Genomic DNA, 14,398 nt, shown 5'->3' on the forward strand with positions numbered 1-14,398 from the left:
CGGCCGCCCGCCGCCTCCCCTCAGGGCCGCCGCGGAGCAGGCGAAGGCGCCAAAGCGACTCCCCGCCACGGCCCGCGTGCCCCGGGGCGGGCTGCCCCGCCCGGCGCGGGGCGGAGCCAGAGCGGGCGCGCGGCGGTGGCGCGCCGAGCCGAGCCGAGCTGAGCCGAGCGGGACGCAGGTGGGAGCGCGGCGCCGGCGGAGCGGGCGGGCCGGCCGAACAAAGCGGTGGCGGTAGGGCAGGCCGGCTGGCGGCCGCCCGGGCCCAGGCTGCGGGTCCGCGGCGCCTCGGGAGTCGGCTGAGGGGAGCGGGGGCGTCCCCGCTGCCGGGCCGGGAGCGCGGCCGCGCTCTCCCGGGGCGGGCTGGGCTCAGCGCGCCGCCGCGGGCGGATGTTTGCCCCCTCGGGGGCGCGGCCGCCGTCCCGTCCCGGTGCTCGCCCGGAGGGAGGGCGCGGGGGCTCGGTTAGCAGTTGCCCAGCAGCGTAAGGCAGATCGTTACCTCCCTTAAGCGCGTGTTTGTGGAGAAGCTGCCTAAACAAAAGGAGGGGCGGGGTGTGTGGGGGGTGAGCTTTAATTTTAAACTGCTCTCTGGCGGTGGCCTTCTTCTGGTGGTGGGTAAACTGGAAACGCGGGGTGAGAAGCTGCCTTTGGATCTACCGAGATAAAGCGTCGGAGGCAGCGGGTTACCCTCGGCCTAGTGAGCGTCCTGCAGCGGCCCGGCCGCTAACGGGGGGTGCGATAGCTGAGGGGCAGCGGCCCGGGGGGGCTCGCCCCCCAGCCCCCGTGCTTGAGGCACTCACACACACAGTGAGTGACTTTTTATAGCACGTAGGAAACCCTGTCCGAGGTGTGTTGTGTCCTGTCGCCAGCTGGGTTGGAGGACAGCGCCGGTAATCCCATCTGTTTACCCTCCAACCCCCTTAGTTCTCGCCTTTTTAACTGTCTTGCTTCTGGTGGGTTTGAAGATAACACGCTCTCTCCTTAGCATCAAGGAGCCTGGCGAGGCTAGTATCTGTTGCAGTGGTGGTGTGGTTAATAGTTATAGGTGAATTAATAAGCAAGGGTCCCATCTAATCTCAGAGTAATTTCAGGTCTTGCTGATGTTGCAGGCCAATGCTGACTAACTAAAAATCTGTTCGCTTTTGAAAGACCAGAGTGCTGGCCCGATGGCAATGTTTTCCGACAGCCACATCCAGACCAGAAGCAATGTGAAGGGCTGTTAGGGTATTGGCATGCTTCCATCACTGTTAATAGTGCTTAATTGGGGGATAATGTTACGGAGAAAACGTAATGGAATATTTCAAGTATTTTCATGATTAGGTAGATAAGTATTGGTTATCATACATCGTAGAAACAAAAATTCTTAATCTGCATGTCTGCATTAGTATTGCAATGTGGCGTGTATATATTTATGTACATAAAATAGCTTCTTTGAATGGTTGACATTTTTTCTTGCAGTCATGTGAGTCGGAAAACTGCCCTCTTCTAATCTTTAAGGACATGTTTTATGATACTGGTTTCTGTTTTGGACGTGTATTTTCATACTGCTACAATGGTTGCTCTGTAGCAGCTGACATATACTGAACACATCTTGTCTGTGGTTTGCATATTTCAAGATACAGTTGGTAACTAGAGACAATTCAGTTATTTGTTTCCTTCCCTGTCTGAGCAGCTTTGGTATTATTTTTATCACTGTCATTAGTTTCTCTCGTTGGTTCACAATTCAAATAAATGCTGCTTTAAAAAGAAACCTAATGGTTCTTATGGCAGTAGTGATATATGATAATGTGAATTTATTTTCATTAGGTCCAAGCAGAATAAGTAAATCCAGGCTGGAATGGAGTAAGGACATTGTTTTGTTTATAATTTTCTTACCAAAAGAAAAGCATCGGAACAACTGCATTTGTATAAGGCAAAAATATATTTTTTGCTTTTGTTGCTGTACAGAGAGACTTTCATCATTTTTGGTAGCTTGTCAAGCATAGTTTTGGATGCTTTTGAACCACTTTTATTTTTTTTACTACTGAGTACCTGTAAAGATCACTGTAGCGTCATCTTTATATTCACTATCTCTGTCTCACAGGATTTAAAAAAAAACTTCATATTTTTTCAGATAAAATATTGTAAAATAAGCTTCCTAAAAAATACAGAACATGTTCTGCTAGATTAGAAAAATACTGTTGCTCCTTTCACCTACTTGTTTTTTAAGTTTCCTTACAGTTGAAAGCTCGTCTTACCTAAGCTTTCAGACAAAAGAATATCAAGGAGCAGAATAACAATTTTTTTTTATTATATTCTTTATGCCTTGTCCTGCTTTTCCCCCCCTCCCCCTATTCCTAATGGTGTGAGATCACCCTCTATAGGGGAATGTCTATTCTGCTTGACAGAACATGACATCATTGCATTACCTAAACCAGGATGAGGCAATTCTTAGTAGCCTTAGAATCAGCACTGTCCTCCAGAGTGTTGCTGTTACCCTGACCAGTGCTTTAGAGCAGAAAACATACTACTGGTTAAAACGTGCGTTTCGGAGCCTAGCAACAAAACAGGCATGTCTTTGTGGGTGTCTTTTGTTCTTTAAAGAAGTGCAGATGACTCGATGGGTTAAAGTGCTGAGAAATTGATGGATATTAAAGGTGAGTTACAGATTCTATTTGGAAGATAAAGCACGTGTATTTTAAGTACCTAACATATTATACATGGTTTCTCTTTACTATCTCTAGTGTATGTAAAGATTCTTAGACAAGCTGCAGTCACGGTGCAGTAGAATGCAGTAAGTTCTAACACTTCATTAAACAGTTGTAGCTGTAGGCTGTGAGCTAGGCTTGCAAAGTCTTTACTAAGAAATATTTTTATTATATGGTATTACAAAATGTGGTTTACATTTTTCAGAAACGAAGTACTGTAGTTCCTTGTAACTGTAGGTTTTGCTAGCTACTTCTTCAAATTTGCTCGTTTCTTTGACATTGAATCAAGGAGAGCAGTTTCAGACTTTCAAGGTTGCAAAAGGGTCAAGGAGATAAGTAATAATTTAAGGTCACTTAAAGGTTGAAGATCTTTCTTACTGTTTGCAGCATAATTTAACATTTGTGTTATAGATGCATTCAGGGGTCCCAGTCTGTTAGGTCTCTGATTAGCCTACTGACATCTGCTGCTTTTCACCAGTGTTATTCCCACCAGCTTACTAAAACCAGTCCTAAATGGAACGCAGCATTGGTTAGAGCACACCTGATGTGAACCTGAGGCAGCCTAATGATCAGTTTACCCTCCCTAATGATTCCAATGTCTCACCTGCTTGCCAGAGAGTTTGTTAGCTTTCCCTATACCTTAGCTGAGTCTTTCTCTCAGTAGTTATTGGTAGCCCAGGCTGGCTCATGTGGTAGACAGGAGGTGTCTGCAGTTTCTCTAGGCGCATATTGACTAGTTCGGGCTAGCTGGTTGGTGTACTTTCAGCGCTGGCACTGCAGGTCTTCATGGTGCCAGACAGCTGGGGTAAACACCTGGGCCTTTGGCAGAAGTTCAATTCCATGCTGACACGGCTGCGCTGCTGTCAGCGCACACACGGGCTGCTTTCGATAATGGTGTGGCTTTTCATTGCTGTTGGCAGACAAAGAACAAACAAGAAGGACGTTAACCTTATCATAGAACGGTTTGGATCGGAAGGGACTTTAAAGATCATCTAGTTCCAACCCACCTGCCATGGGCACCTTCCGCTAGACCAGGCTGCTCCACGCCCCATCCAGCCTGGCCTTGAGCACTGCCAGGGATGGGGCATCCACAGCTGCTCTGTGTCTTTTCTCAAAATCTGTGCGATTGCCAGTGCCTCATCACCCTCACAGTGAAGAACCACCTTTTCCCTGTCTCTCCTGTTAATCCCAGACACAGTGAAAGGTTTGGGTTGTGCTTCTTCACACTGTGCATCTCCTGAAGGAACAGCATGAGTTGCATCGGAGTTGTGGGTCAGTCTGGTTGGATGTTTTCCTACGAAATAAGTTTTGTTCGGAAGTGTCAGACTGAGAACTCAGGAAAGCTGGGAGCCAAAGCCACGATGATTGCAAGTAGGGACAGGGTTGAAAGAGGCATAGAAAATCCTGGAAGCTGGGCTCTGCTGGAGCAGGGGAACTTCTAGTGTTCTCGTGAATGAAAGCCATTCTTTCCATTCCCAGGGATCAGAAGCTCTGCTTTCCAGTTACAGCTGGGTCGACACACCAGTTGTCAGTCTAGACTAGACTTTCTTGTCAATGCTAATGCTCCCTGCCCAATGATAAGACATAAGAGTTGGATCACTGTCATCGTGCTGCGGGTCTTGGATATTTAAATTACCCTTGGAAAGTGCTTGTCTGTTTTCACATAGGGAGCTTTTAAGGAATTAAACTTTGAAGTTAGGATGAATGAATCCAGATCGTGGTGCCAGGCAGGCAAGTTCAGCATCGTAGATGTAGTTCCTGCCCCGTGATACTGTTTTAAAGTGAATTTCTAAAATATAAAGCAATAACGCATTTCGGAGATTGTATGCCTAAAATAATCAAGCTTATCTGATGCTTTTGTAATTCGGTTTTCAGGAAATTTCCTGTGTGCTGCTAATTCATATTCTGAAGTCTGGAATAATTTTGTGAGCAAGAAGATTTCTTAATTATATCAGTGCTTCAGGATACAAAGAAATAGTATTCAGAGTAACCTTGAAGATCTTCTGAAGTAACTAAAAATGTAAGTAAATGTATTTTAAGAAATAAGGAAAAAAGAGGGTTATACATACCCAGGTTAGTGCTTCTGATGAATCAGTAATTGTTGCCACAAAATGGATGTTCATGGTGTACTAGCTGGAGTATAAATACAAAGTTAAGAGCCTTAATATAGTAACAATAATAATATGATGGTGTAAGATGGCAAATATAGTTTGCCACCAAAGAACCTAATCCTTAAATAAGAATCTTCATTTTATCTGACCAGCAAATCTTACTGCTTGGTCTGGTTATTTATACATCCCTATTCACCATAAATATATCTGCTAACTAAATTTCTTTAGAATACTTGCCTTGTAGTGCCTTGTTTGTTTCTTGATGTCTAAGCACTTATTTCACTCCTAAACATTTCTGACTTTGTCCTATCTGACGATTTAACTTTATGATGATTCATCTTTTTCTGAATCCTGAATTAAAGGTAACTTGTGGTAATGTGTTCCATGAGCACACACGGAGTAACTAGAAGGGCGATTTGGTGTGTTTAAATTGATTTCTGGATTGGTATCGATCATCATTTCTTGTCCTGTGTTCTGATCAAAAGTAAACAGCAGCCTGTATCATGGAGTGCATTTCATCAGCTGTTTACAGTTATATTGTTGTGGTTTTATGTTCTTTATATTGCAGTTGTCTTCACATACACCGATTAGCATTGGATGCAGTGATGTTTCGTTTGAAATGGAATGCATAGAAATTATTTATTTCTCAGAATACTATGACCCAAAACCTAATCTTCTATGTTAGTCTTTGCACACACCTGATAACTTGTATTGCTTGGTTTTGGATCTCAATTTCCGTCTTACTGAGGCGGAAGGATTCATATATGACATTATTCATGATACTGAAATGCTACTAATCGTGTAGGGACATTTCAATACTTCAAAGATTGTTTTCAGTTTGTTGGTCTCTTATCCTACGTTTTGTAGGCATTTTCAATTATTTGGTCACAGGGATCTGCAGACTATTTTTCCCTTGGTTTAGAATGCAGTAATTTAGAAAAACAGTTCATGTTCTTCTTTCAAATGAAAGATATGTCAGGATTACTTAGAAATGCTATTTTTTGCCTACCAATACTAACAGTCCTAGGCTAAAGTTATTCTGTATGAATATCTCCCTTTAACATTCCTGTTTTCTCTATACTTCTAAAAAATTGCTCTCTAATAGTGTAAGGCTTTAAGGAAACTGAACAAAAATTAAGCAATCTGAAGGTATTTCATATGAAAATTAGCTGTCATATATTTCTACTTTCTTATGTTTTCAAGCTGATACTTGAGAGTCATAATGGCAGACACAGGAGATGGACCACATTTGGGGAAAGATCTGACAGATGCAAAATCTATTCCTGGTTCCAAAGGGTAAGTGAGGTACTTTTGGTTGAAGCCTTCAATTTAAGTCTTGAGGAATCCTGTGCCGTAACAGAAGGGGAAAGCCATAGAAGAAGTAGCGCTAAAGGGAAAATTTTCAATTATGGTAAATTACAGTTGTCATAAACAACTATTAGAGTTGTTGTACTGGCTTTGAAAATACAGGCCACGTGTATGTGAAAGGAGCTAAAAAGCAAAAAAACTTGAGGTGCAGTTAGACTTGGCTTAACAGTATTACCAAGCAGTTAGCTGTTGTTGAAAAGGCACTTCCCTGTCTCAGCCTCGGCTAAATGTTCAGCCTGTTCCTTGAACTGCTTCTAGCGCTCAGCTGGAACCTGTGGCAGGCAGTTCAGCTGCTCGAGCTGACCTGCTGTAGGGTTGTATGTGTGGAAGCAGAAATGCAAGGGGAACTTACAGGAGTGGGAGAGGGGAAACACAGGTCTGTTCCTCCTGGTACCAGCTAGTTGTTAGGCTGGGGTAGCACCGTCTATCAGATCATGCTCTCTTTGGGAACTTAATTTGTTTCTGACATCGTTCTTTTTAGTATTTCCATGAAAATTGGATTTAAGAGCGTTACAGGCTTTTTATTTGTAAAATAAAATATGACAGTGGGCCCCAATCGTGTAACCACTTGCCTGTGTGATTATATGAGAAAATCCATACCGACTTCAGTATATATGAACTGAGCAAAATTTAAAGCCGTTGCAGAGTCATCAGTGGTGGTGTAGTCAGCGTGCTCATTAAGGCAGAATTAAGCTGCGTATAGTGTCTTGGTCTTTCTAGGTTTTGAATGTTTACTTGTGAAAATCCAATGGTAATATGACTTTTGGTTAAAATTCAGAATAGATTTACAATCTCAGAGCTGATCTTGCCTCCAGGTAGGTATGTAGCTTTCAAAAGATAATGTTAGAAAAACCTATCTGATTTCTTGTTGATACAAGAATTGGGTTCCTTAAACTAATTCTTCATAATCTCCTGTGCAGAGCCATTACCATTTTAGACACATATATGCGCACATTTTACTGCACTTGAAACAAATGTTATTTGGGACCATAACTGTAGAAAGCAGTTTTATTTATTTTAACCTCTGGACAAGTACAGTTTTCACTAGTCCTAGATCTACCCATTTATTTCACAGACATAACTTAGAATCATGGAATGGTTTGGGCTGGAAGGGACCTTCAAGACCATCTAGTTCCAACCCCCTGCCATGGGCAGGAACACCTTCCACCAGACCAGGTTGCTCCCAGCCCCATCCAGCCTGGCCTTGGGCACTGCCAGGGATGGGGCACCCACAGCTGCTCTGGGCAGCCTGGGCCAGTGCCTCACCACCCTCACAGTAAAGGATTTCTTCCTTATATCTAGTCTAAATTTGCCCTCTTTCAGTTTAAAGCCGTTACCCTTTGTCCTATCACTACACTCCCTAGTAAAGAGTCCCTCCCCATCTTTCCAGTAGGTCCCCTTTAAGTACTGGAAGATCGCTACAAGGTCCCCCCAGAGCTGCCTTTTCTCTAGGCTGAACAACCTCAACTCTCCCAGTCTGTGCTCATAGGAGAGGTGCTCCAGGTCCCTGATCGTCTTTGCGGCCCTCCTCTGGACCTGCTTGAGCAGGTCCGTGTCTTTCTTATGCTGGGGCCCCAAAGTTGAACACACTACTCCCAGTGGGGTCTCATGAGAATGGGGTAGTGGGGGAGGATCGCTTCCCTGGACCTGCTAGCCACACTTCTTTTGATGCAGCCCAGGACGCAACTGGCTTTCTGGGCTCCTAGTGCAGATTGCCAGCTCATATCCAGTTTTTCATCCACCAATACCTCAAGTCGTCCTGCATAGGGCTGTTGGCATTCCACTTACCGCCCAGCCTGTATCCATGTTTGGGATTGCCCCAACCCAGGTGGAGGACCTTATACTTGGCCTTGTTGAACTTGATGATGTACATACAGGTCCACCTCTCTAGCCCGTCAAGTTCCCTCTGGATGACATCCCTTCCCTCTAGGGTATCAACCACACCACTCAGCTTGGTGTCCTTGGCGAACTCATTGAGGGAACTTCTAGGGATCAAGTAGCAAACCCTTACAAGTTTCGTTGGTTTTGATAAAATGACCTTAATTTATTATTATTATTTTGAAACTAGAAAAGAAAGTTAAGAAATTAACACCTGAAGTTTGTCTGATTCCTATACAGAAAGAACCTGCCTGCTAGCAAGTTGATGGACTCTGGAATTCTGCCAGACTACAGTTACAGAATGGATTATCCAGAGATGGGAGAATGTGTGATAATAAACAATAAGAACTTCCACAGAGACACTGGTACCACTTTCAATTCTTTATGTTTTCCTTAATTTAGATAAGTTAGTGGCATTAGTCTTCAAAATATGCAGACCAGTTTTGATTGCAGTCTAAAATGAAGTGGTGTGAATGGGTGTGATTCATTTCAGTGCATTCTTCCAAGCGTGTATAGGGGGAACACATTAGGGTATAGTAGTAACAGAGAGAAAAATTGATCGACAGTTCAAACCCGTCTTACCTTTACTGTTTTACAAATTATTTTTTATGTCTTTGTATAGATAGGTAAATATAAAAATAAGGAGTAGATAAATCTACAATATAGGTACAAAGAGTGGGAGATGGTATATGTGTGACAGTGCAATGCTTTTTCTGTTAGACTGGATCTGAAATAATGGAATAATAATCCAGACTGATACAGGTATAAGCGAGAGAAGAATTTGGCTCAATCAGACTATGCCATCTATATCATATGAAAAATAATACATTTCTCTTACGTATAGGGCTGTTGCCCCGTTTGGGTACAGATGCGGATGCTGCAAGTGTCAGAGAAGTTTTTATGAAGTTGGGATATAAAGTAAAGGTCAACAATGATCTTTCATGCAATGACATTTCTAAACTACTGAAAAACGGTAAGTCATAATACATTCAGTGTGTGTATTAAATCAACCACTGTTTCCAAATATATCTCTAGCCCTCACATGTCTTCTTCCATGGTTCTTTTAGATGATATTTCACACCTACCAGTGGTTTATTGCTAAGGATGGCATGTACGTCATAGTTTCTATGTTTATTCACCTTTGCTGTGTCTCCATCTTTTGTGCCTTGACTGTTCTCTCCGTATCCTTTCTCATCTTCTAAAGAAGGCTGGAAAAAAGGCTGAAACTTAAATGCAGACTGATTTATATTCTGACCCTGGGACCACTGAAGCTCTGTGAGTTGGAAAGAAACCTGCTTAATTGGGTTCTGTGCTATATGCCTGGTGGTGTGGCCTGAGAGGTGTCCTGATCCAGGGGTGGGGTTCTGATTGAGGGACCAGAACAGCAAGCGTGCAAACTCAGTTACTCTTCTAGTGAAACAGCTCATGTTTTGTTTGACTTGTGAAACAAAACACCCCTGTGTCAAGTGAGAGCTTTATACTGCTGTTGCTGTTAGTCTTGCTTTGTTTGGACTTGGCTACATCCAGACCAGCGAATTAAACGGTGCCTGGAGGTACCTGTAGCCCTGGGACACAGTCGATTCTAGTTAACTGTTAGAGGGTTCTGTGGTGTGACTGTGGCTCATGCCTACGAGCACTCTCCCAGACTGTGCCTGTTGCAGGTCACAAGTTCACCAGTAAAAAGCGTTTCAGGGATTATTCCCAACAGCCAGTTAGCCGGCTGCCATCCTGTTCGGGTGGGTGGGGGGGTTGTTTGGTTGGTGTTCAGTTTGGTTTTGTTTTTAATGTGTTTGCTAACATAGATGTAGGTTCTTTAGTGCCAGTTACTGTTTGTGCCAGAGAATGCTCCCAGGCATGGTTAATTAGTATAGGTGCAGCCTGTCCGTTGACGGTAGCTGAAGGTGGAAAGCCCTCTGCCTTACCTGTGGTACCAGGCCTCCTAACAGGCAGTGTAAATCACAGACTGCAGCCTAACTAGAGATTCCCAAAAAACAGCCTTTCCTGACTCTTCTAGGTGCTTGTCCATAGATTGTAGAAATGCCTGGGTGCGCATTGCTTGAGGAAAAAAAAATCTGACTTTTTCCAGAATGGAAATTCAGTTTTTTGGCAAGCTCTGAACAGATGACTTCAGCTTTTGGGACTGTTACACTTTTCATCTACAAACTCTTGCATCTTCTTACGTTTCCCCACTTGGAATTCCTTTGGGATCCTTTCTTTTAAACCATGTTTGTATCTTTTCATACATTTAAAGGAATCATCTTGGTCCTCAAGTACAATCCCCACAATGTCAGGCAATGAAAGACAATCAGAGAATATCTGTTCTGTGCTCTTTGCATACCATAAGATGGAAAAAAGTACCTACAAACACCTCATATCAAGCTTAAATGTCTTTAAGTACAAAATTTAGAGGCCTGAAAAGTCTTTTTAGGCCTTGCTACAGGGAGGAGGGGTGTGTGTGATGCTAGTACCTAGGTCCCTGCAGCAGCAACTTTCATATTCCATTCAGTTCCCATGTAATCCAAGTAGTCGAAGCATCTCTGACTGGAAAGAGAGGTAAGATTTCCCCATCCTTTCTCAGAACTTCCCATCAGTCCAGTCCCAGATCACGAGCCTGACCATTACTGCATGAGTGAGATGTACCATTCACACTCTGAGACACTGTGGGGGCACCCTCTTTGCTTCCTGACAGTGTTCCTGGCCTAATTCTGTGGCCGTGTCTTACAATGGGTAGTGTCGGCCTTTAGTTCAGAGTTTTCTGTGTCCAGCCTCCTGAAGTAAAGTAGGCTGGCTTCTTTTGTTCGAAGTGAAAACTGGTTGGAAGTTTCTAAACATGGGAATTAGTTCTTAAAGATTTCCGTCACATAGGAGGCGTCAAATGTTCAAAGCTTTTAGGGAATGCAGGAAGTTAAGATAATTCTCTTTTTTTCTTTCCAAGTTTCTGAAGAAGATCACAGCAAGCGAAGCAGTTTTGTTTGTGTGTTGCTAAGCCATGGTGAGGAAGGATTCATCTATGGTACAGATGGTCTTCTTGAACTGAGAGCGCTAACAAGACTTTTCAGAGGTGACAGGTGCAGAAGTTTAGCCGGAAAACCCAAGCTCTTTTTCATTCAGGTGACGTACAGCTGAATAATGATCATCAAATCAGCTGGATACTTTAAAAAAATACATTGTTTTCCATTAATTACTAGTATGAAAAAGTTCATCGCTTCTAGAATTGATTTAAATGGAATTACTTTTAGAATAAGATTATCTTCAGGTCTAAAAGTGGCACAGTCTGCCCTGTTAGGTAGGCAGTATTTGTAATAGCTGAGGTTGCTTTACCTTAAATCTATGAATTACGTAAAATCTGTCTGAACAGTAGGCAATATTTTAGTGAGTCTCTGAGTGCACTTTTGAATTAATATCTATCTTAACCAAATTGTGTAGCTGACTGAAATAAATACCAGTTACTTTTCTCCTGAGTCTAATGGAAATGTGCCATACAAATTCTTGTTATTTTTGCAGGTTTTTTTTTTTAATTGGGATATTATAGTCTTTAAAACAGGAAAAGAAGATTACTGTTATGATCGTGATCACTGCCTTGATTTCTTTGGTTTTTTTTATTTTATGTTCCATTCTTCTTTCCACCTAATAGGCTTGTAGAGGGACAGAATTGGATTCTGGTATTTTCGCAGACAGTGGATCAGAAGAAACAGTGTGTCAAAAAATACCTGTAGAAGCAGATTTCGTGTATGCATATTCTACAGCTCCAGGTGAGAGACGTGCAAAGAAATTTTTGTTCCTGAAGTTGTATCTATATATCAGTTTGTTTTGATACTGTAGATGACAACTGGCAGTTGTATCCAGTCAGTAGGTGGCTACTTCATCTGTTCTTTTTCATGAAAATATGATTTTTCTTCCCTTGATAGTTTTTTCTCCCCTGATCTGATTTTGAGGTATTTGCTATTCTCAGTTCTTAGCAAAAATCCCAACCACCAAACCCTGAATATGTATCTTTCTCACTAGCAAACTCTCAAATGTTCATCTGCTATAAATTCAGTTAACGTGAGTTGTTCGAATAGTGTACAGCAGGACATCAAAGGCACTATTAATTCTAAGAGAACAAAACAAGGGGATATCTGTAGATGTATATGCAGAAGTGGGTGATAAACACCAACATGTTATGTGCCTATCGACTCTATTTTCATTGCATCCTTAAGCAAAATTAGTGGTGGCGGAGCCCTTAGTATGCCCTTTGCATTATCAGTTAGGTTCCAGTCTTTAATTCATGCACGTAGTACTGAAGACAGCGACACTGAAATCCATTTTGCACCTTGGCTCCATCTGTACCGTCACATCTTTTTAGTGATGTGTACTCTGTGAGGCAGTTGTTAGCGGTTAATGGCTGAGACTGTTGCAGCAGAAGATAGTTTCCTGCCTTTTGATTTTCTACCTGTTGAAAGTTTTCTTAGATGAGAAAAGATGAGAGGATTAGAAAAATCTTTCGAGTGACAGTTTGGGGAGATTATCAAATCTAAGTTTTGTTGGTTAGTGGTTTTGAGGTTTTATTTTAAAACATTGATTGCTGTTGGAAACAAGGCATTGTTCCCGTAATTGTTATCCTGCCCTGTATCGGAGGCTGCTACACCTGATCAATGTGACATCTCTCTCTTCTGCAGGCTATTACTCCTGGAGGAATTCAGCTGAAGGCTCCTGGTTTATTCAGTCAGTGTGTGAAGTGCTGAAGGAACATGGAAGGAAACTTGAACTCATGCAGATTCTAACTCGTGTAAATCGCCGAGTGGCAGAGTATGTGTCCTGCTCAACTCGGCAAGATTTTAATGCAAAGAAACAGATTCCATGCATTGTCTCTACACTCACCAAAGAATTTTACTTCCCTTGTTAAGAGAATTTCACTTTGTAATTTTTCAGTTCCTGTTATCTCTAGTATATATGCAATGTTAGCATGGAATACCACTTTCAAACCTGAATTACTGTTCACTGAGTGTGGCATAATGAACTGTGTCATAGTTAGGGATGTCCATTATTAGAAGCAAAACATAGCATGGCTGTGTTAGAAATGCAAACTTGAATAGCTGAAGCACAGGCAAATTTGGAAGTAATGCTCTGAGTATCTAAAAATTAGGAAAAGAAGACTGAAGAAAGATCAGATCACTTACAAGATCTATTTGGTGCTACATTTCACTTCGCTGAAGGGGCAGGGAAAAACGGTTCTTGTAAATAGTTTGGTTTCGTATCTTTGCCAATAGGAAGAAGATTCAGAATGTGGTATGTTTACTAATGATGGTAATATAATAGTAGTGTTGTCCTACATTTCTTCCTAACTCAAGTTCTTGAAGTTTAGGTTATAAACTAACCTAAACAGTTCTTATAACTTAGGGCATGAACTGTGGAAAACAGCCATTTCGTCTTTTACTTACAATTAGGAAGCATATTTAGAACACAGTCAATTTTTTCCTGATCATTTTATAACTTTTTGTATGGAGTTCTAGGTAAAATAATTGTATCAACATGGTAGCTGTTTCAAATTAATTTTGTATTCTGACCTTGAAGCTGAGTGACTAAGGGACCAGTCTTCCCAAATTTCTGCAGCTCTCTTAAGGAAGGAGATGTTGGGGCATATTTTGGGCTATAAGAATGAGTGCAAAAGGAAGTCTGCTCTGAACAGTTTGCTTTCCTCTTTCTGGCCATAAACAAGAGTGGGTTTGCTTTGTGCTATGCGTGTACCACATTTAATCAGTGTGGAAACCTAGATTTGTGGTACTGGAGAAATTTCGCTTCTTAATTCTAATATTGATTAGGGTTAATTACAAGACTTGAGCTAAAATATGCTAACAAATAGTAAATTTATATCTCTTTGACTGAATTTTGTGGAAGAGGCTTTTACAAAATTTTAAAACGTTTTTGTTGATGTTTCAGCTTGTGGCAGTCTCTTTAAGATTAGAGAAAGAATGGTAAATTGACTGTAAGAGTGCTTGCAGAACAAGACTTAAAACTCTTAAATGTAGCATAAACAGTGTTGGCAAATTGCTGTTCACTTCCAGAGGCATTTGTGGTTTTGGTTTTTTTAACTTAAATAAAATACCGTTTTCTAAATTATATCATGCTTTTTTCTGTGTATGATTTGTTTAGGATCTGATAGCTTCTGCAGATCTATTTTAACTTTAATGATGTTCCTTTTTCTGAAAATACTCCTTCGCTTTTTCTTCCCCATCTGCCTTACCCCATGAAGTGGAAAAGCAGCTGCTTCAAAGCATTGTGTACTTGTATAGCCAGGGAATAAGAGCAGTGGTTGAGACATGGGAAAATGCAGGTTCAAAAGTGATGTAAAGGTGGCAGTTGTAAACATTGTAAATG

General features: G+C 41.9%; 1 protein-coding gene across 6 annotated transcripts; it reads left to right on the forward strand.

The window, feature by feature from the left end:
• The first annotated feature begins 114 nt into the window (after positions 1-114).
• CASP3 (caspase 3) lies at positions 115-14,139 on the forward strand. Of its 6 annotated transcripts, none has more exons than XM_037398872.1 (8): positions 115-178; positions 4,560-4,704; positions 5,999-6,091; positions 8,282-8,406; positions 8,886-9,014; positions 10,977-11,152; positions 11,676-11,793; positions 12,700-14,139. In XM_037398872.1, the coding sequence occupies exons 3-8, from the start codon at positions 6,018-6,020 to the stop codon at positions 12,924-12,926; spliced, it is 849 nt and encodes a 282-aa protein (XP_037254769.1). In that variant the 5' UTR covers positions 115-178; positions 4,560-4,704; positions 5,999-6,017; the 3' UTR covers positions 12,927-14,139. The 6 variants fall into 6 exon arrangements, with proteins under 6 accessions (XP_037254769.1, XP_037254778.1, XP_037254814.1 ...); XM_037398881.1 differs by lacking the exon at positions 115-178 and adding an exon at positions 298-479; XM_037398917.1 differs by lacking the exon at positions 115-178 and adding an exon at positions 576-804.
• Positions 14,140-14,398: the final 259 nt, after the last annotated feature.

The sequence above is a fragment of the Falco rusticolus genome, chromosome 1, assembly GCF_015220075.1.
Source record: "Falco rusticolus isolate bFalRus1 chromosome 1, bFalRus1.pri, whole genome shotgun sequence".
NCBI classification, from domain to species: domain Eukaryota; kingdom Metazoa; phylum Chordata; class Aves; order Falconiformes; family Falconidae; genus Falco; species Falco rusticolus.